Consider the following 22,774-nt stretch of genomic DNA (forward strand, 5'->3'; position numbering starts at 1 on the left):
TAGATTTTTGTGATTTTTTGTGTGCATACATTACATTAATAAATAGGTGGACTGAATACCCAGGTATTTGAACTAAAATGAAAAAAAGAAAAGAAAACATTTTTGGGACCCAACTATCTGGGACCCATTTCTGGCCTACTTGGATGAGGTTAGGGGCGATGGGTAACTTGCCCAGCTGATGACATTGTAATGTTGTAATGTTGATAATATTTATGTGTATATTTTTTCTTTTTCTTTTCTTTTTCTGGTGTCTGAGTTTGTTTTTCATGTTCAGAAGAAGAAAAATTGAATATTGGGAAAAAAACATGCATCACATACTGAGGTCGGGCACTGATCTGAGCTCGGCTCACCTTCTCGTAGTATTCCACGTTCTTCTGGGCGGTGGAAACGAAGGCTGATTTGAGGTCAGTTCTCATGCTCTCCTGCCAGCGGGACCAGTCTGCCTTCAACGCGTTGTTGGCGAACTCAACCCGGTCTGCCAAGCCGTCCACCTCCTCCTTCATCTGCCAACCAAACACACAAACCAATGACCTGACCTGACCTCAAAAACAACATCACAGTCATCTACTAAATACAGTACTAGGGATGCACCCATACCACTTACAAGTACTTACTAGGGGTGACCCCAAATAGTCGACGATTTGCTCAAGGGGCCTGATTTGACTGCCAATCTCACAGTCGAATAGTCGCTAAATGTGGTTATGAAACAAGGATCATTCCATTCCGGCAGCGGCTATATAGGGGTGCTGAATGTCAAGATTTTTTTTTAGACAAATAATTGCTTGGTTTCTCCCAATAGATTGTGATATATAGCCTATTTTGATGTAATCAAATCAGCTTATTAATACCCTAAATCCAAGTCCCAATTACACAAACAAATCAAACAAGATCATGCCAATGGATTTTCTGATTGCCAGATAAAAAAAGAAAGGAAAAAAGAATACGGTAGTTGAATATTCGTATTGAACAGCCAAAACCAATTCGACTGAGTCGGGTACAGCTTACATTTCCATACTTGTCGATACAGAGTGAGTTAGGGGTCGACTGATATGTTGTTGTTTATCTCTGCCAGGCGAATGCCTGGAGGAGATCATGTTTTCGGTCGTATGTCTGTGTTCCCTGTTGCTCTGAGACCAGTGCAGGGAGGCAGGGAGGACAGGGCTGGGCTGGGCAGCTCTGCACCACAGAGGAGCCAGTGGGCAGTCAGACAGGGCATTTAAAACTTATAACACTAATGTGAATATCCAAAATGGTCTCATCAACCAACTGCTCCAACCCCCTGTCAGTGCCCTCCACTCTTCATCATGCCCTGATCTCTGCGATAGATGTGTTGCCTTCTTTCAGCGCAAGATTGAAACAATCTATCAGCAGCTCCCCTTTCACCCCCACAACCTACCCTGCTACTACTCCCACTAGGGTTTAATCCCGGGAAATGCCATCCAACCCATTTCCCATTTCCCCGGGGAATTAATGACGGGAAACCGGGGAAAAATGTAGTTGTATTTTTACATGCAGAACATATTGGAATAGGCCTATATTTAGAAATATGCTGACAGTTTACTTTCTTAAAATGATATAGCCTACGTTTTAAAAGAACATGTAATATATTAGGCTACTGTAAGCAGTGTAAGTCATTAAATTATCACGATGTATAGGCATTTCGGAGACATCAAAGTGAATCAATCAACCAACAATCAATCAATTTTATATTTATATAGCGCCAAATAATGAGGTATCCAAGGCAGATTTTAAGATTAAATACTCTCCAAACAACAATGCTACAGCCTGTAATCTGAAATTAGATATCCTTTGCAGAGTGGAATTCATTTCTGATTTTATTTCGGCGTGTTTTGGTTATGCGCCTTTGTGCGCTGTGCGCCGGTGGAACACACTGAAAGCTTATTGCACCTAGACTAATTAATAAACACAAAGCCCACGATGTTTCTTTTCTACTACACTTCTGACTTGTTTGAGAGGATTGTGCCATGACGGTTAATACAGTAGCCGGCGACACGAGTACAGTGCAAACTTCACCAGCGGTGAAAACGACAACCAGCCCAGCCGTGCGTCCTCGGTTCGTGTGCCCCAGGTTGGGCATGATGGTCTGGTTGTAGGTGATGTCCGTGCACAGAGGGGTGGAGATGGTATGGCTATAGGCACGGCTGGAAGATGAGCGCGCAGCCGGCAGAGCGCAGCGCAACAGCCCATATCCAAAAGCACACGGTGCCAGGTATCAGACAGCATTGATGTTTTGCATAAAAGAGCGTGAAAACGGGCTGATCGACGCGTTTACGGCTGCATTCCTTTCACGGCAGTTTCCACAACTCTCTAAGAAAATAGTTAGCCTAGGCTACAGGATTTATTCATACGCCAATCCAGGCGATTGGTGAAAATATAAACCCTAACGGCATATTATGTTCGTTAAATTGCGCTGTTTTGCCTTAATTAAAGGTCCCAATTCGTGCAGCTGTAACCTCTTAAAAACGTGTGTCTCTGGTCCATAAAACATGATTCTGGATTAATTTGTCGAAAATATAGCAACCCCGTTTGTTGTGACGGAGTTCTCACTTCCTCATCTCGTCGCTTCCCAAGAACGGTCTGTTTCTATAATATATTCAGAACTAACAGTTCCCAATCAGATTAGCGTCTGTGGACCAGCACGCTAGGTTGCGAGTTATCGTTAACTTAACGGTTACTACGCTAAAGAGGACATCTCAAAATGCCTAGACTTACCGAATGCACCTCTGCAGTTGCTGGATCACGTACAGTTGGCGTCGCTCCAGCTAGAAGTGTTAATTTTGTGGCTATAGACAAAATGGTGCAGGTAGCTTGTGTGAGAGAGACCCGCGCAGTATGCGTGAGGAAGCTCGTGACGTCCCAAATCCCCCTCAGGGCAAACGAAGCGTTTGGGGGTGTGGCTTGGAGGAGACTGCAGGGGGAAGCTGGATAAGGACAAATCCAACTGTGGCAGTTCTGAGCATGTGACCACTCATTACAGGGAGGGCTGACAGCAGTACATATGCATTTACAAGTAAAAACAGCTTTTGCACGGAATGGGACCTTTAATCAATATTAATGCCACCAAATAATACATTCGGTCAGGTTGGGAACTAATAGCCTAGGTATATTTCTCCTTGATGCATAAAAATATATATATATATATATATATATATATATATATATATATATATAAATTTCCCGGGATTCCCGGGAAAGAGGGCTTCATTTCCCGTTTCCCAGCATGCCTAATTCTCGGGAAAAATATTAAACCCTAACTCCCACCTCCCGACCATCCTCTGCTCCTACCTGCCCCCCCTCCTCACCCCACTGCTCCTTTCCTGCCTTCTCCCCTCTGGATGCTACCACCATCACCAAGCTTGTCTCTGGCGCCATTTTTTTTTTACCTTTATTTAACCAGGCAAGTCATTAAGAACAGATTCTTATTTACAATGGTGACCTGCCAAACCGTCCACCTGTGCCCTGGACCTGATGCCCACCTCATTGGTTAAGTCTAGCCTATCTGCCCTCTGCCCCCTCATCACTGCCATTGTCAACTCCTCCCTCTCTACTGACTCTGTTCCCCCTGCTCTCAAAATTGCATCCATCACGCCAATTTTGAAGAAGCAGGGCCTGGACCCCGACAATCTCAACAACTACCACCCCAATTCCAACCTCCCCCTTCATTAGTAGATCCTCGAATGGACCGTTGCCTCTCAACTTCAGTCCCATATGTCACTCAACCACCTGTTTGATCCACTACAATCCGGTTTCAGGACTAAACACAGCACGGAGACAGCTCTGTTTCGGGTCATAAACGAACTACTCATGGCCAACAACACTGGAAATATCAGCATCCTTGTCCTCGATCTGTCAGCTGCCGTTGACACCATCTCCCACTCTGTCCTCCTCAGCCGTCTCGAAAATACCCTTGGCATCACCGGAACCCCCCTGGCCTGGTTCAAATCATACCTTGCTGACACTGACAGGCTTCAGTACGTGTCCCTCGGCGGCTGCCGATCTGTTCAGTCCCAGTGAAACAAGGTGTCCCCCAGGGCTCCGTCCTCGGTTAATTTCTCTTCACCATCTACCTCCTCCCCCTCAGTCAGATCATCAGGAAACATGGGCTCAATTATCACTGCTACGCCAATAACACCCAGCTATACTGTACGTATATCCACACCAAACCTTCTGCCACCCTGCCTCCCCAATCCCTCATCACCTGCCTCCGTGAAATCAAGGACTGGATGCCCACCAACTTCCTCAAGCTAAACAGTGATAAAACCAAACTCATGGTTGTGGCATCCAAAACCACCCTTCACATTGTCTCCAGGCAGTTTTCAACCTGTTTACACTGAAAGCGGGGATTTTTTTTAACCAGAAAACAGGTTAAGACAGAGATAATTTCACCAACATTCAGTATTAAAAATGTACCAGGTCAGGGTACTCAACTATAACCCATTTTCATTGGTTTTAAAGCCCCAATCAGTAAGATTTTTGACATTTTTTATTGTAATATAAGATCTTTTTAGTCTTAGGACATGGTAGATTGACTGGTAATAGGGAGACTCTCGGCTTTATTTATCCCACACCGCCCTCCATTGGCCAGCACTGGGACTAAGCAGTTTGCTGTCAGCGTCCCGTGTCAATAAAATCGAAAAAAAGAAAAGGATGTGCGCATGCGCTGTACAGCGTAAGCGCTGTCTGCCTGAAAGCAAGGAAGTAACTCGATTCGGATTTGCTACGAAAATTATGTTTCACGGAACTATGGATTATTATTTCATCACGTGGTGAGTACCCGATGTCACAACATGTACATAGAGCTTTCTGGCGCTGTGTTTTGTTGACTTTGAACGGCGATATCGTTATCGATACTAATGCACGCAGAGGGCGCAGTTGGAAAAGTTACTGAATGGGGCTTTAAATGAAAAAAAAAACGAAATGGAGGGGGAATCATTTTTTGTTGTTGTTCAGTTTTCCCCCCCGTTTTCTTTTTTTTTTCGTTTTCTCGTTTTTCCGTTTTAAACTTTAAAATGGAAAAAAAGTTTTTAGCATTTTTTGTGTGTGTGCAAAATTCATGGCGGGCCACTTAAAAACGGGCCGCAGTTGGTCAGCGGGCCGTAGTTTGACATAGACCCCTGGTCTAACCTTTCAGAACAAGTACCACTAGGGCTAAGGTGATATAATTCCACTTGTTTCCAATGCAAGTCAACTTGAGTTACATTTTCTCAATTCCAGTGAGTTGATCCACCTTATTCTGCCTTGTCTCAATATAATGATCCTTTTTTAGTAGAAAACGCATTGAAATAAAGTGGAATTATTCACCCTAATGACATACGTAATTTTCCAGCTGTTTTAAGAAAAGCAAGATTTAAAACTGAACAAGGGGCTTTTTTATATTGTTTTTTTGGTGGATGGTGTGGTTCAGCCAGACCAAATGTAGACTAATTCCATACTATGTGCTGCTAAACTGGAGCAGCAGCATCCTCTCCTGGCTGCACTGGGTCATGACAACACATGCCGCCTGGATCTGAATGGCTGACTCTTACATAACACCTCAGTATCTTCTCTGTAATACAGGTATTGACACAGTAAGGATTTGACTGTGTGCTGTTTGAAGTAGAAGCACACAGAATATGTCCTCGATTTATGGTGTGTAGTTCTAGTTTTGACTCAATTGGGGGGACGCCGGGACGGGGTGACTATGTGCAGCTTTTATGTTAATAAAATAGTGTCAAATGCAGTGTGAAAGCCTTAAGCCCCACACACATGATCCGTGGTAACACAGCTCTGCGCCCGCTGTGTGGTTTCCTATGAGGAGCCACTATGCGGCAGCGCTACCCTTGGTGTCGTGCACCGCTCGAATGTACCACTTTGTACTCACTCAAAGTTCAAATTGTTTAAACTTTGACCTACTGTACATCGCTGACCTTTCTCCGCTCTACCTCGTGGTAAGAGAAGATCATTTATCATGCGGAGGCAGCTTTAGTGTCCCCAGCTGCTAAAATGCTGTTTCAAAGTAGGGCTGGCCAGTATATCCATATTATATCAATATCGTGATATGAGACTTGATATTGTCTTCGATTTTGGATGTGGTAAATATGGTGATATGGCATAAGTGTTATCTTTTCCTGGTTTTAAAGGCTAAACTGAGTGTCGCTGCTACCTTCAAAGACAGCAGACTCTTCACAGGCACCCGAGGTCCTGGAAACCCCACAGAGAGGAAACGTAAGCATTTTGAATGAAAGGCTACATTACAGTAAAGTGATGTCATTACAGTAAAGTGATATAATTTTATGAACAGACTGTTGTTCTAGCTATTATTTGTCTTTACTCACTTAGTCATTATTTCCACATTACTGATGATTATCAAAAATCTCATTGTGTAACTATTTTGTGAAAGCACCAATAGGCTAGGCATCCCTAACATATCGATAGAGGTATTTCACCAAAAATATTGTGATATTTGAATTGGTACATATTGCCCAGCCCTATTTCAAAGGCTTTTCCAAGACTGAATTCTGTGGAAAACACTGAATTCCTTGACATTTTTTGGCATGGAAACGGTCAAATTTAAGCCTAGTTAGTTTAAAAATACAAAAATAGTGCTATTGGCCTTCAAAAACCCATATTGGGTTCTCCAGCACCTGTTAGGCTGGCTTTACACAGTGAAACGTTCACGCAACTATTGCAGGTTGGAAATTGCATGAAACATAATTTCCATGCAACTTGACAGTTACACCAAGCAATTAAAAAATAATCATTTCATGCAACACATTTATTTAAATAAAATTAGCTAGATTGTTTTTTTTATCCGTTTTTTCTCAAGTCAGTAGATTATATCAAGTGGGAAGTCCTATTAGGGGTTCAAGCCCCGAAGGGGCTGAAACCCTATTGTTTTTGTATTGCCACGACTCAAATGAGTTGGTACATCGCAGAAACATGAAATTTGGCCCAATGACAGATATTGGTGGCTAGTTTCTGCTCAAGAAAATCTTTTATTGAATCAGAATGAAGGTGGCGCTATAATTAAATTACGTTTTTTTCTGCTCTACATTCTAATTGGGACCCTCAAGGTCCGCCTTGAAAGTTTTTTATATATTTTGAAAAGTTTGGAAAACACTTTCTTGACCGATTTCCACCAAAATCGCTATGTAGCATCTATCAGGGTTGATACACATTTTGACAAATGGATTTCCATGACCAAACATTTTGTGAAGTTTCGGTGTATACATGAAAAAGTGAGTTACGACATTCTACTTTAAAATGTCAGTAGCCTACACTTCACTTAATGTAATGCAGCCTTTAAAACCAGGAAAAGACAACATTTATGCTGTATCACCATATTACCAAATCCAACATCTAAGACCATCTAGTCTCATATCACAATATTGATATAAAATCTGCATTTTGCAGAAAAACATTATTATTAGATTTAATTGATTATCAATCACTGCTTTCAACTTCTTTCTGGTATAAATGCATCTTGTGAAGTTCAATGAGCCTGAGCCAGTTGTTTATGAATTTTAATCACTTTCACTCTTTTGCAGGAATTCAGGTTGCTGAAATGTCTTGTGGTTGACTCTAATCAAGGACCAACCTGTTCCTGTCTTGCTTTTGAGCACTGACCAACTGCAGCCTATTATAACAATGAATGCTTGCTATGCTGATATCACTTATTGATGATGCACAGCCACCATGTCATTTTACTACAATAATTAGATCAAGGTCAGTGTTATTAAAACGTATATACCGTAATCTGATGTCCCCTATACTTAATTGTGATTTCTTTGATATTTTTGCAACCAGATCACTTAAACAGCGTCATGACTCAATAACTTTACTTTGCAGGGGATCTGCGCTTGTACTGAGCACATTTCCTGGTCAAACTCAGAAGGTAAAAAAAAACGTTTGCTGGTCACAAAATAACACTCATTATACAGGCCGCCACTTGATATCAAGTTAGGCTATAGTGAAATCAGGCCCGCACCTCCGCTCGTTATAAAACACAGAGCGCGCTCCCGAGGCACTGCGTTCATGCCTATGCTTTGCTACGTTTGTTTGTTGACATGGATTGGCTATCAGTGTTTTGTATTGGCTGTTGCGTGAAACTAGCTTCACAAGTTGAGAATTTTTGCAACTGTTGCGGCTGAGTTTCAGACATGTTTCAAGTGCGTTGCAGAGGGCTTCACACCATGCAAATCATTTGCAACTTAGTTTCAACTAAGTTTCAACCAATTAAAGTTGCATGAAAGTTTCACTGTGTAAAGCCAGCCTTACAGCCCCAAGAAAAAAAAACCCTACCAATTCAAAAAGAGACGGGGCTTTATCTGTGATCTGCTTAATTCCTGACGTGGCCTTTTTGGAAAGTTTTTCACCTCACAACTAATTACAAACTACTAATAGCGTTACCTGGGGTCTTGCTCAGTTCAAAATGTGGAACTTCTATGGCCCCTGAGTTTCTTAATCAAGAACCCCCTTGGAAACAGTAACAAAGGCGTCCGTTTGACATTTCCCTTCTCATTAGTGGAGATCTGTTCAAGGCAGAATCTGAATGACAGATTCCAAACGGAGACTGCATTCACACACAACGCTAATTAAAGTAGGAAGCATGTCTCCGCCTTGCGCCTTTAATTAAAATCTCACAGATGGATTTAAATATCAGCAAGGGGGTGGCCCACACCTGGGTACGTAAATGCACACATACGTGGCTACACGTGCACACACACAAGTCAAAAATAGCTGTGTCCTTTGCTTTCCAACTTGCTATCTTCATTCTCTCTCTCTCTCTCTCTCTCTCTCTCTCTCTCTCTCTCTCTCTCTGACATTTGAAGCGAGCCGTCATCTAAAAAGGATATAGGAGTTTTCATTATAGCGCGATTAGCTGGTGGGCTTACAGTGTGAAATAATATTGACAGCTCTTATTCCCGGTGAGTGGCGCTGAGCTGAGGACAGACTTCCAGCCGACAAGCCTGATTATTTAGATAATCCCCCGCCCCCCCCAATTTGAGCTCAAGGCGGCTCTATGGGAGAGGCCTCACTCCGCGCCTCGCTTTATTACACCTAAGCTCTGGGGAAATAGGCTGGCATAGAGGGGGAGGGGTGGAGGAGGGAGTGTGTGTGTCTGTCTGTGTGTGTCTGGTTTTCTGTGTGCGTGTGTGCACTCACCACTTCTTGGTCGACTTTCTTGGAGGCCAGTGCTGCGTTCTTGACTTCAAACTCGGCCTGGATGTTGTCTCTCCTCCTCATCACAGCCTAGTGGAGAAACCACCGCAGGTGAAGTCGTGTTACTTTCAATATGAGTACAATCTGATCAAAATCACATTTCATACAGAATTCACTGAATTCAACAGTTCACTGCTAGTCAAGCCAAGTTTATTTATACAGCTCTACATCACAAGCATCATTCACAAAGGACTTTACAGAGAATGTGTCAGCTAGATCTAACTAAACAATCAATGAACACATTTGTACAAACCCACAAGGTAGAGACCTATTTAGACCTATACTGTACATTGGTGAGCTGCTAATACTACACTGGTTATTAAATGCTTAATTTAGATACTCTATCAATATTGTGAGGTTCTTTTTTGAGGGGTGGATTTTGCATATGAACATTTGACATGGGTCTATCCCACTCACCTTCAGTGTGTCAGCACAGAGCACGTACTCGTGCAGAGCGGGGACCAGCGCCTCAGAGAGATGGCCGACCCGCTCTTCCGTCTCCGTGGCGACGCGCTCTAGGCAGCCGGCCACGCCCCTCAGCGGCTCTGCCAGCTCCGCCTCAGACTCCGCCCACTGCTCGTAGGCGGGGCTGTACTGCCTCAGCTCATCCAGGTACTCTGGACACAGAGTACATAGAGCAGGGGGACTCAATCTTTTTTATTGAGGGTCCACTCATGAATTTTAGGGTGCTCTGTAATACCTTTACAGCCATCCACCGAAAGCACCATGCAGGCTGACTTCATTGCATAATCCACATCAATCGTTTTCAGCGTGTAGCAACGAGCTAGCGGCTAGCACTGCTGTTATTGTTTCAAAGGCAGCGGCGCATGCATTTGAGCCTCCCACCTCCCCAGTCCACCACCAACATCTTGACTCCTGAAGAATTCCCTATGGGGAAGATATGAGATATGATGGTCTCGACCTAGTTTCAAGATGAAGACCAGACACGCTGCCTCACGCCACACGTAATCTAGAAACATAGCGACCTCAGCATCACATGTAATCCTAGCGCGACAACAAGTGCAGTAATCCCAGAGTGACGCCGCTAATGTCGTCAGGCAGTAGTGACGCACTTGCCTAGGTGACGGCGTTAATGTTGTCAGCGCCGAGGCTATGACGTGGCAGTATTTATAGCCACGCCGAGCGCACCACAGCCCTTGTTCCCTGCCCTCTAGCCGCTGCACTAAGCTGATCCAAGCCCCTCTCTGGAAGCCGCGTTTCACTGATCTGTTCCCCACCTTGCCGATCGTTGCGGCTGCTGACAAACGCTTTGCTAATCTCACGCGTTACTTTCATTGCTGCCGTGCTGAGTTTGGATGCCAAATCTAGCCAGGTACGAAGTTCAGTAGGATTCTTATGCTCGTTCATTGCACTTACTGTCTCCGGAGGAAGGATCTCTCATCGCAGCTCCCGCTTGGCTAGTAGCTCCTCCATTGATAAAACCGGGCAGGCATCCTCAAAGCGTTTAGCCAATATCTCCGCATCCTGACTGGGGGCAGCCACAAAGAGCTGTTAAGTTGTGCAAAAACTTTCCATCTCCAAGCACAAGTTTTCAAGGAAGAAGTGCACTTGCACTGCTGTTTCTCTTCTGCTTTGGGCGGTTGGCTCCCCTGCTGAAGAGCAGGACTCCCAGCATGGACGTTGCGCCGGACGAGGACCGGTCTGTTCTTGCCGCGCCGATCGTCCAGTGGGAGGCACGCCCGCCTCCGGGTTTTGGAGGCTCCGTCTCCCACAGGGAACGGCTTCAGGCCATGGCTGCTGGCTATGCTACTGCTAGCAAGCTATCGCTAATCACTACGGCAGCCGGAGTGTGCCCCTGAGTGATGTCACTTCACCGATAAGGACGTTGGGAAATGTAGTCCCATCGCTGAGTTTCTTCATTAGAGCCAAGCCAGGGCTGTCGGCTACTGCTGCTAGCAGCTAACGTTAGCTAGCATCAATGTCAGGCGTGCGGGGGGCCTCCTGAGTGACGTCACCTCACCGACAAGGACGCTGGGAAATGGAGTTGCCTGCGTTGTCCTAAAGTTGAGTATTCAATCAAGCATATATCATCATTTCATGTAGCCTGGTGGATAAGCTACTATGTTGGCATGTCGATCTGTTTGCTAACAGATTGATTTCGGCAATATCACCGACGTTTACTGGCAGGTATTCATCACCACGACGCTGGCATGATGTAGCCTAACTCTCATTCTGCTATATTATCTCGTGCCTCTAGCTGAGCCCCGGTGCACTCTGGTGGCGTTCTGTTGTAACTACATCAATGCAAATCACTCAGTGGGTGGTGCACAGCTCAATTTCAGCGATTAAGTTGGAAATGCTTTATCTTAACCATCACGTTCAGGAATATGCTTTATCAATATACTTATTGGAAGCGCTTGATTTTCATAAATTGTTTTTTCAAATGAAACTTTGAAAATAACTTCTGCCTATAAAAGGATAGATAGATGGATAAAGTGCCTCGTTATGTATTCGGGAAATTAGTAAGCATTAAATAATTCTGATCAAACCATTTAATCAAAGTAATATGAAGCAGCTGGTAAAATATAAAGTAAGGACTTGCATCATTGCTGCGGGTATAAGGGATAAGCTTTATTTTCACATTGAATTTACAGTAACAATTAAGATGTGTCGATATAGTCTTGAGTCCGTAAAATTTGGTTGGTACTTTTATATTATTATAAAAAAAATAAAAAAAATAAAAATAAAAGCTGCATGAACCTTTGGTGAGAAATAATTGAGGATTATCGAGTTCACTAATCTCTCAGCTTCAGCCAAGCTCTCGTAAGGACGATTGCCTAAGCATATGTTTGGGGGGTTGATTTTATTTGACATAATTAAATATTCCATTGCTGTCCCAACCAGTGACAAAATACTAATTTCTTATTCACTCTATTTTTAAACAGACAGGGACGCTAAAGGCTCAACTGTTATCTCTCAAACTAATACTTGATCTGTCTATCCTCTAAGATCCATACCGCATGAGATCCTGACGTGGGGCAGGACTAACTCTGTTCCTGACTTGAGTTCAAAGGGAAGGCGACCTCCCGCCGCCGTCTCCGCTGCAAATGATGAGGACTCCCTCGTCAGCTGCTCTCTTCACTCCTGCACTGGCACGTCTACCCCTGCAGCTGAGACGTCTCAGCATCTATTCTCAAAGCAATGGGACATTGGTCTTCTGCACCATTCAAACGTCATATTCGGTCAATGACATCTCGGCTCAACAGGCCATGAGCACTAAACCTAAGGAGACAGCCATTATGTTAATTGCTGCATTGGACAGTGGTTGGCTGTGTTCATCGTACTGACGCATTCCGAAACCTCCATCCGGCAGCCGACCCGTCTCCAATGCCGCTTCCCCCGTTCTCGGCCCTCACCCTCTCATGAGTCCGGACCCACGTCCTAGGCCCCCGGCACTCCCTCACGATCCCCGCCTCACCCAGCTACTCCACGCCGCTCAGTCCTACATCAGGGGGGGGGGCTGGCCAGCTCCACAGCCAGAGCATACGACGGCGCCTTCATCTCTCCCCACCATCTCATGACAAGAACCTGGTTCACTCTTCACCTCAAGCGGACCCTCCAGATGTGCGACCTCCCAGCGGAGCACTATTCCGGCCACTCCTTCAGGATCGGCGCGGCCACATCAGCCGCCGCGCAAGGGGTGTCCTCCGCCTCAAAAGTTCTGGTCCTCGCAACACAACACGGCTGAGGGGGCTAGAAATTAAATTCATTGTCTCCGACTACAAGCTGAATGCTTAGTCTCGCTGTCGACGAAACCGGAAATCAAACCCAGTGCCACTGTCTAGGCCGAAATCAAGTCACGTCTCTGATTAAGCTGAATGCGGAGTCATGGCCGGTGACGAAGCCGGAACCAAATCCATCGTCTTCAAACGGACGTTCCAAAACGCAACCGCCTTAAGCAGCATGGCAAAGGCAAACCCGCGCAGTAGCACCCCTTCATCGCATTTCATTGGTGCTGGTCTCCTCGAAATTATAGCGCCAGCAGTAAGCCGCCGTAAGTCGCTCGTTGCGCAGGGGCGAGTCTAAAGTCATAGCGCAGCAGTAGCAATGCTCCGAAGTAAGTCGGTGGAACAAGTGTGGTCTCCCCGAAATTATAGTGCCAGCAGTAAAGCTGCCGCAAGTCGCTCGTTGCGCAGGGGCGAGTCTAAAGTCACCGTCCAGCAGTAGCAATGCCCCGGAGTAAGTCGGCGGAGCGCGGAACAAGTGTTCCCTTCCAGCGCTCTCCCCGAAGTTATAACGCAAGGGGGTGCTAAAGTCATATACATAAACTTTATTCCAGACTCGGGTCCACATAAAATACGTACACAAACACAGACAGCCAATAAGAAAGAATTAAAATAAAATAAAACCACACAACAAATAGATCTAAAACACATACAAGCAGCTATTGCAGTGCTTCCAAAAGCGCATCATAAATTTTGCTCACTTCGTGCAGGCACCCGCTAGTGCCATAATAACTCCATTCTCCGACTGGCTAGTCGACGCATAAAACTGTAAACAAACCGTCCCAGAACAGCACGGAAAGCGAGCACATTACCGCTCACAAACACATGGCTAGCACCTGTCCATCTCGGGGGGTTTTGCTAAGTCACCGCGCCGAAGCGCCCCTGGATTGGTCGGCCACGCCCGGGGGGCGTCGTAAGCCGCCGTGGCGGCGCCGCTGGGCCTCGTCAGCCCACACGGCCTACGTCCGACCAGAGCAGGCCGCCATATTGTCTGCCCAAAGATCTCTCCCCCCCCAGGCATCACATGGTAAGCACATGGCATCCATTCCTGCATTCCTCGCAATAGCCGTTACTTCGCATTTCATTGGTGGTGGACTCCCCGAATCGGTGTCGATCGAATTGATTAAGCGTTCTGGGTGCCGAGCAGCCCGCAAGTGTTCCGGGTGTCGAGCAGCCCGTAGTCTCCCCACTAATTCAGACCCCAGTGGACTACTCGAAGTGTTCTAGGTGCTGAGCAGCCTGCAAGTGTTCCAGGTGCCGAGCAGCCTGTAGTCAGGGGGGGGGCTCAATCCAAATCTCAAAACCGAGGGGGCTCAATCCAAATCTCAACACTGAGGCAGCGTCACTAATTCGTCGATCTAATTGATTAAGCGTTCCAGGTGTCGAGCAGCCTGCAAGTGCTCGGCGTTGAACAGCCCGCAACAAATCACTAATTCCGACCACAGTAGACTACTCGAAGTGTTCTAGGTGCCGAGCAGCCTGCAAGTGTTCTAGGTGCCGAGCAGCCTGTAGTCACACCACTAATTCAGACCCCAGCAGACTACTCAAAGTGTTCTAGGTGCCGAGCAGCCTGCAAGTGTTCCGGGTGCCGAGCAGCCCGTAGTCTCCCCACTAATCCAGACCCCTGGACTACTCAAAGTGTTCTAGGGTGCCGAGCAGCCTGCAAGTGTTCCAGGTGCCGAGCAGCCTGTAGTCAGGGAGGGGGCTCAATCCAAATCTCAAAACCGAGGGGGCTCAATCCAAATCTCAACACTGAGGCAGCTTCACTAATTCAGACCTCAATAGACGACTCGAAGTGTTCTAGGTGCCGAGCAGCCTGCAAGTGTTCCAGGTGCCGAGCAGCCTGTAGTCACATAACCAATCCAGCAAGACCTCAGCAGACGACTCGAAGTGTTCTGGGTGCCGAGCAGCCCGCAAGTGTTCTAGGTGCCGAGCAGCCTGTAGTCAGTCAGTTTGGGGGGGGGTTCAACGGCGAACTATGCCAACGCCGAATTATGCCGTAAGTCGCCGTGCTGCCGAGCCAACCGGCCGGCGACAAGCGTCGCCTTCCGCCCAGCGCCCGCTGCATCGCGAGGCGAGCAGACCGGTTGGCCTTTCAGGTTTCTCTCTTTTGGGGGGTTCTCAGAGCAGATGCCCTCCCGCCTCAAGAAGAGAGGCATCTTGCCACGGAGTCACTACGCCAAAGAATCAGTTGCCATGCTGCCACGCCATCAGAATCAATGCCATACCGCTTCAGGCCATGAATCCTATCGTCATGCCATACTTCAATAAAGCTTGCTGATTAACCTTACCCTCTGGTCTCTCATGATTGAAATGATGGTCTCGACCTAGTTTCAAGATGAAGACCAGACACGCTGCCTCACGCCACACGTAATCTAGAAACATAGCGACCTCAGCATCACATGTAATCCTAGCGCGACAACAAGTGCAGTAATCCCAGAGTGACGCCGCTAATGTCGTCAGGCAGTAGTGACGCACTTGCCTAGGTGACGGCGTTAATGTCGTCAGCGCCGAGGCTATGACGTGGCAGTATTTATAGCCACGCCGAGCGCACCACAGCCCTTGTTCCCTGCCCTCTAGCCGCTGCACTAAGCTGATCCAAGCCCCTCTCTGGAAGCCGCGTTTCACCCCACCCACCTCCCCAGTCCACCACCAATGTATTGACTCCCGAAGAATCCCCTACGGGGGGGGGGGTTCTCCGAGCAGATGCCCTCCCGCCTCAAGAAGAGAGGCATCTTGCCACGGAGTCACTACACCAAAGAATCAGTTGCCATGCTGCCACGCCATCAGAATCAATGCCATACCGCTTCAGGCCATGAATCCTATCGTCATGCCATACTTCAATAAAGCTTGCTGATTAACCTTACCCTCTGGTCTCTCATGATTGAAATGATGTTCTTGTCTGATGATGTCATAGTCAAGTATGACATCATCACAATGGAAATGTCACCATCACCGATGACATGACAATTGGATCTGTGACATCATCGGCAGTGTGTGAGCAAGGGCTGGTGTCTAGACCAATATGAGATCAATGAAGAGACCTAAGTGGAGTGGGTCTTGGAGCATCAGCCAGCCTGCAGCCCACACTCTGGAGCCTGGGTATGGAACAACCGACATCTCTGGCCGTCTCTGGGCCAGTGGTGCTCTGCGCTGGAGTGAGGAAGATCGGTAGATCTCCAATCGGAATAATGCCCCAGGCCTTCATCCAGGCCGAGACAAGACACCAGGAAGTGTTGGCCAACATCCAGTTAGCCAGCGGGTTATGAGAAGGTGGGACCTTGACTACGTTCTGACAGACATCTGAGACAATGCAAGCTAATCCAATCACTGAGAGAGGCTGCGGGCAAGAGCTCCAGTGAGCTAGAGACCACGAGCTCCACGAGGGACATCAGCGGACTACCTCTCTAACGAATCTAACAAACGAGGACTTCGGTGAGACGCGATCATCCCCTGGGTGCCTTACAACCAAACAGGGCCTGGTCACTGGCTGCCTACAACCAGCCAGGTCCTGCCGAACCTCTACTACACTTCAATAGGAGTTCCCAAACTCCACACAAACCACACATATAAACACAAAGCTGCCCCTTGTTGGCTCAATACAGTTGAAACTAACACGCTCGCTGCCTTGCGTGCTGAGTCTCAAGCAAGAGCCTACAAATTCCACAGAGAGGCTTGTTAAATGGGGCCCGCAGTGGAGTTGGCAGGGGGTTGTCTGAGAGGCCGAATGAGCATGTGCTATACTCAGGGTTGGGGAGTAACGGATTACATGTAACGCCATTACGTAATCTGATTACAAAAAAACGGTAACTGTAATCTGTCACAGTACATTTTAAGATGTGTAATCTAGATTACAGTAACGGGGGTATAGTAACGACGTTACAGGCGGGATTACATTCGCCCTTGCCTCTTCATTAATTTTACAAAATAACAACAAAAAACGGTGTTGCCCACATCACAGTATAGCACATGACAGTAGAAGCGCGTTACGCTGTCACTTATCTAAATAACGTTAAATCAATGAGGGGTATATATAGGCCCAGGATGACATATATGTTTCACATAGGGTGGTGTTTTCATTCGATGTTTTATTTGGTCCAATATTGAAATGTCCTACAATTGCAGGTTGTGTTACCATTACACATTATTTAGATCGACCTTTATTTCGGCTCATTTGGTTGCTATTTAGTAGCGAACTGGATAAGCCCAATGCATGCTGGGACAGATGAGGACGAGCGAGGCGGAGCAACAGCAGCAGCTGCAGGCAGCAAACATGATGACAGAGGCACCAGCGCCTGTGGTGCCTCCTCCCACGAGTGCATTCACCACGTCATGGAAATATAACAAGCATTTCACTTTTACGTTCGCTCAGTGTTTAGACAGATCAAGCGTCTTCCACATGGATTCTACTGAAAATGATATTTTCAGTAGAATCCATGTGGAAGGCGCTTGTGTGTGGGGCTGTCAGCTGAACGTTACGAGCTGCCAGGCAGTGGAAAATCTGCATGCCAACTCTGCATGGGGCGAGAGGTTTTTACTTTCACTTAGTGTTTCACGTCGTGTTTCAAGATTAAAGCAACAAGCTGCGTCTTCCACTCCACATCATGAAAAATACCCATAACGTAAATTAAAGTGGTCTTAAAAATAACTTGTTGTATTCTCCTTAACTTCATGTTGGTATAAACATTCTTATCTGGTTATCAATGGTAAAACATGCTTCATCTAGTTAAATAAGGGTTTTAGCCAGGACTCTTGACCAGGACTCCCTGGAAGAAGAGATCTTGTATCCCAATGGGACATTCCTGGATTAAAAAAAAAAAAGTAATCCAAAAGTAACTGAAAGTAATCCCTACATTACTTTTAAATAGTGGTAATCGGATTACGTTACTAAGTACAATTTTTAACAAGTAACAAGTAACTTTAAGGGATTCCTATTTAAAAGTAACCTACCCAACCCTGGCTATACTGATGACTGCGCACAGCGCATGCGCCCCATGGCAAACAAGGAAGTAACTTTGGTTATACTCGTGTTAGTTTGGTTACTCTTTGTTTAGGTCTCGGTGTGTGGATTTAGAATGAAAATTATTTCATCACGTGGTGAGTACACAAGTCACACAATGTACATGTGAGTGTTTTTGGCGCAGTTAGAATGTGCATTTTGGGCGACTGAACGGGAGTAGGCAAATATCCCATCGACTGCCATTGTAGCACTAAGCTATTAGCATTTGAGGGCTCTACCACAGTTTGTACTGCACGTAGATTGAAAATAAAGCTATATGTATTTAGTAGCGGCAGCACCGCTGCTTCAAAATAAGATAACATATTTTTTGGGGGACCTGGCCAAGAAAAACAGTATGAAGTTACAGATGCTACAAATGGGGTCTCGACCGAGTTTCAACATGGAGACCAGTCATGTTACCTCATATCACAATAGCAATCAGCTCTCAACATAAGTCAAGTGTGACGTCTGTTATGACGTGTGTCTCCTGACTCACCACCCCATCCTCAATAGCCAATCAGCCCCTGTCAATATGACATCTGTTATGACGTCGCTGCTGAGCCTATGACGTGGCAGTATATAGACCAATTTCGAGTGGACGTCACGGGGTTACGTCAAAAAATGTACATTGATAGGAACAGAAGTTAATAGGTTGTTCCATTGCAACATCGGCGCACAACAAATCCGCCATTTTGGCCTGAAAGAGACACCTCTGATTGACACTCATGGTTCTATGCTGTTGTCCCATTGGCCATTGAGGCTTTTTTCAAGCCACAATGGCGGCAGCGCTGTTGTAAAACACATATCAACTCTTGCCTTCAATACTTTCTACAAGTAGGAAACAAGCTGTAGAGATTCCCGGAATAAGGGGAAAAAAAGTTGTGCGCGGCTCCGCCGTATAGACACTGAGCTTTCCCACTGGGTATATGATGATGTCCTGCACTGCCTCTTTGGCCATTTATTTGGATCCTAGACCATCCCCACAGTGAGTACGATTCACTTTCTGCAACCAGTTCAGCTCCGCCCACGAAAATACGTAATCGTTGGTGGTCAGTGCGTCACCATCCTCTCCCTGATCGTTCACCTCAGTGGTGGCTGTACCTGGGCTGACTGTCTTCTCTGGAGCCGTTGCGCCCCACCCACCTCCCCAGTCCACCACCAACTTCAGGAGGGATTCTCGATTCCAGTCTGAGCAGATGCCCTCCTCTCTCAGCACAAGAAGAGGGTCATCTTACCTCGGAGTCATTACGCCAAAATTAGTCGCCATGCTATTTTGTGAATAAAGCTTGCTTGTCAAATATTACCCACTGGTCTCTCATGATTGAAACAAACATTGCATTATATAACATCACATTTATAGAGAAATAAATGGTGCAAAGCACAAACTGTTATAGAAAAGTAAATCCGTACAATTCTCCGGGCCGTACGACCCAATCGTACGACACGCGCTTAACCACCGTCCCACAACCCCAACCACCCCCTCCCCAGGCCCCGGCCCTCGGCCACCACTGATGAAAAAAATCCTGGAGGAAACACTGCCATGTATGTTGTAGTTTTAATATAGGCAATCTGGCAAATGGCCTAAACTCCCAAAAGGTGGCCTATCCCTTTAAAAGGACGTGTGGAAATTTTATTTGAGCCTATTAAAATTAAAATTGTGTTTAGAGGGATATATTCACCGGACTTGGTGACTGGGAGATTTTAATTTGTCAGAGTTTGATTAATTTTAAGGGTAAAAGTCCGGAAATTAACAGAAACACTGGTTTCAGTTATGTTTGAGTTCGGGCTGCAACTAACGATTACTTTCATTATTGATTAATCTGTCGATTATTTTCTCGACTAATTGATTAGTCATTTGGTCTATAAAATGTCAAAAACAGTTGAAAATGTTGATCACTTTTCCCCCAAAGGCCAACATGTCCTGACCAACGGTTCACAACCAAAGATAATCAGTTTACTGTCATAGACGTCTAAAGAAACCAGAAAATATTCACATGTAAGAAGCTGGAACAGGACAAATGTAGCTTTTTGTACCCGTAAAAATTAATCTAAATGATTGATTATAAAAAATAGTTGACAATTAATTTTCTGTCGATCGACTAATCTATTAATTGACTAATGGTTAACAGCTCTAGTTGAGTACCTCTCTGTTCCTTGATGATCCTCTGGGTGACTTTGTCCAGGGAGGAGATCTTGTAGCTGAAGTCCTCCACATAATCCTGCATGGCCGTGAACTCCTCTGGCCGGTTCCTCAGTCCCCGGACTGAGTTAGCCACCGCCCTCACCGTGTCCCCCATGCGGCTCAGGAAGCCCAGGCCCTGCTTCCTGTGAGGCGTCAGCTCCTACAGGGATCCCACACAAAGCATTACATCAGCTCCTACTAGGGATGTCGACGGTTAACCGTTAACCGGTTAACCGCCGAGAACGTCTTTAGTCGGTTAAGCATGTCGGTTAAACGGTCAATTTCCATGTTAATTTGCATATAACAGTGTTGCCAATGTGGCGATCCCCCCCCCCCCTCCTTCGTGGTCAGCAATGTAACATAAGTATATTAAATGATGGGGCAAGTGTTAATCAAGCTAGATTTGGAAATAAACACATGGTTAATGTTGATTTTATCTACCTGATGTCTGATCAAACGCATTCCGCAGCGAAGCACACACACAGCTGAACACCTGCTGCAGTCACAGTGAAGTGAGCACACTGACTGCCCCGCCCCTCTGCTGCTCCTGTCTGAGCACACAGCTCAGATGTGCTCGGTGACCATTTCAGAATGATTAACACACCCAGCGAAACAATCAGCTCATACATGTTCTATAGTTTTGTTAACTCTGTGTGTGCTGTGTCATTACTTTTTCTTCACTGTCTCATTCGGTCTAACTCTCTCCCTCCCTCTCTGCAGTGCATGTTTATCAGGCACACGCATGCATACGCTCGCACTCAATGATGAAAGAGTAGTTTTTACCGTGTTACAAAACTGCAGACATGAAGCGGTCAAATTGACGATTGAAAAGTATCAATTAACATTAGTCTTTACTGTCCAACACATGGCAGTTCGGAGAAATTGTTTCACAACAAGAGACTGCGTGCGGAGTGCAGACTCGTTTTTATAATGTTGTGGAGCCCTGCAAGACACAGAGAGCACAGCCCTCGTCGCGTGTGTGAAGAGAGAGGGAGAACGGGTGAGACAGCAGCAAACTATTTTTTGCAGATTTCAAAAGCAGGTAAACCACTGTGGAATTAGTGAGACTATTGCTAAAAGAGAAGATACTGTAGTGATGCGCACTTTGTCAGTGCGCCCTCGCCTGCAGCCTGGGCTGTCGTCCGCTCAAACAGTACTTCACTAGGGCTTGGTATCGAGTTTCGATACTTACTTGGCACCGAAATGAAAGCATCGATACTAAGGGGTATCAAAACCTCCCTTGTCAAACGATACCAATTTTCGATACCAAAACAAAACAGCGTCATTGAGCCTATAAGCATGCGACATGCTTGCACACCGCGCTCTAATACGGCTGGTGATTGGCTGTCATGTAGAGGCATGCAGGAAACATTACGCCCACTTTAGCAGGTGTGTGTTTGTTATGAGTCAGGCGTGCGGTGCGGATATAGTATACAAGAAGTTAGCCACTCAAGCTAGTCCTATCCTGGAGTACCATATGGTGAAGATGATGAAAAGCAGGAAAAGAAACAGAAACAACAAGGACTGGTTTCCGGTTCCATGTCGCTGTTCTGACCTCCCGCTGGTTCGACCTCCCCTCTCCCAGCCCCCACGCCAAACCTAACCTCCCCCCATGCCTAAACCTAACCTCCCCCAGACCCTAACCCAAAACCTAACCTCTCCCACCCCCACGCCTAAACCTAACCTCCCCCAGACCCTAACCCAAAACCTAACCTCTCCCACCCCCCACGCCTAAACCTAAGGTCGGCATTGCGAGTGGTCAGCATAGCGGGTGGACACCCTGGTTTCCACAGACAAGAGAAATAATCGAGAGGTGGGTCAGCTTACCGCAAGTTGTTGATGTTAGCGGTTATCAGATCCCTCAGTCTGACAAATCCATGCATCTGGCTGTGAGTTGTAGCTAGCATTAGATCGTTTAATTAATTGCCGCCGTAACGTTATGCGCAAGCGGGCATTGTGTATTTTTAGCAACTCGTTAACAAACGCTGATGTCATGATAGTTTGTTGAATGTAAATGCGATTCATTTATATTGATAGGCTAGTCAGTGAATGCATTAAGTGGAGCTGTCTCGTCAGATTTGGCAAGAATGACGTTCTGTTGCAGCAGTGAACTGCAACGCTAGCGTTAGATGTTTAATTAATTAGCGTTAACGTTATGTGCAAGCGGGCAGTTATCGCCCATTATCTCTTTTTAGCAACTCGTTAACAAACGCTGATGTCATGATAGTTTGTTGAATATAAATGGGATTCACTTTGTGCCATTATTGATAGGCTAGTCAATGCTCAACTAGTCTTCCATGCATGAAGTGGATCCATCTCATCAGTTTGGACAAGAATAGAGTTCTGTTGCATCACTGAGCATTAAACACTGATTTGCAACTCTCTGTTTTGCACTGAAAACTATTCCACTGATTTATTTGTTTTACATTTCTTTCCTTTGTAGTACTCCAATATTTTTTGTAGGGACGGCAATAAGTTTAGAGAACCTAATGTTACCGTATGTTAAATACAGTAGGTTTTATTTTTTTCTGCTGTAAAACTTAAAGGAACACTCTGCCCATTTTCAACCAGCTTTGTATCATTAGAACATCAGTAGTATATCAGAAAACTGTAAACGGTTTTGAA

The 22,774-nt window shown here is 45.8% G+C and overlaps 1 protein-coding gene across 2 annotated transcripts in view; it reads right to left on the reverse strand.

The window, feature by feature from the left end:
- The window catches only part of snx7 (sorting nexin 7), a 184,573-nt gene that overhangs the window by 69,448 nt on the left and 92,351 nt on the right, over nucleotides 1–22,774 (reverse strand). For both annotated transcript variants that reach the window (XM_083653865.1, XM_083653864.1), the window contains 4 exons: nucleotides 20,111–20,309; nucleotides 9,640–9,839; nucleotides 9,166–9,252; nucleotides 351–503 (listed from right to left, as the gene is read on the reverse strand). In XM_083653865.1, the coding sequence (XP_083509991.1) occupies nucleotides 351–503; nucleotides 9,166–9,252; nucleotides 9,640–9,839; nucleotides 20,111–20,309 (639 nt within the window). The remainder of the gene's footprint in view (nucleotides 1–350; nucleotides 504–9,165; nucleotides 9,253–9,639; nucleotides 9,840–20,110; nucleotides 20,310–22,774) is intronic.

The sequence above is a fragment of the Poromitra crassiceps genome (assembly GCF_964638095.1).
Source record: "Poromitra crassiceps genome assembly, chromosome: 2".
Taxonomy (NCBI): Eukaryota; Metazoa; Chordata; class Actinopteri; order Beryciformes; family Melamphaidae; genus Poromitra; species Poromitra crassiceps.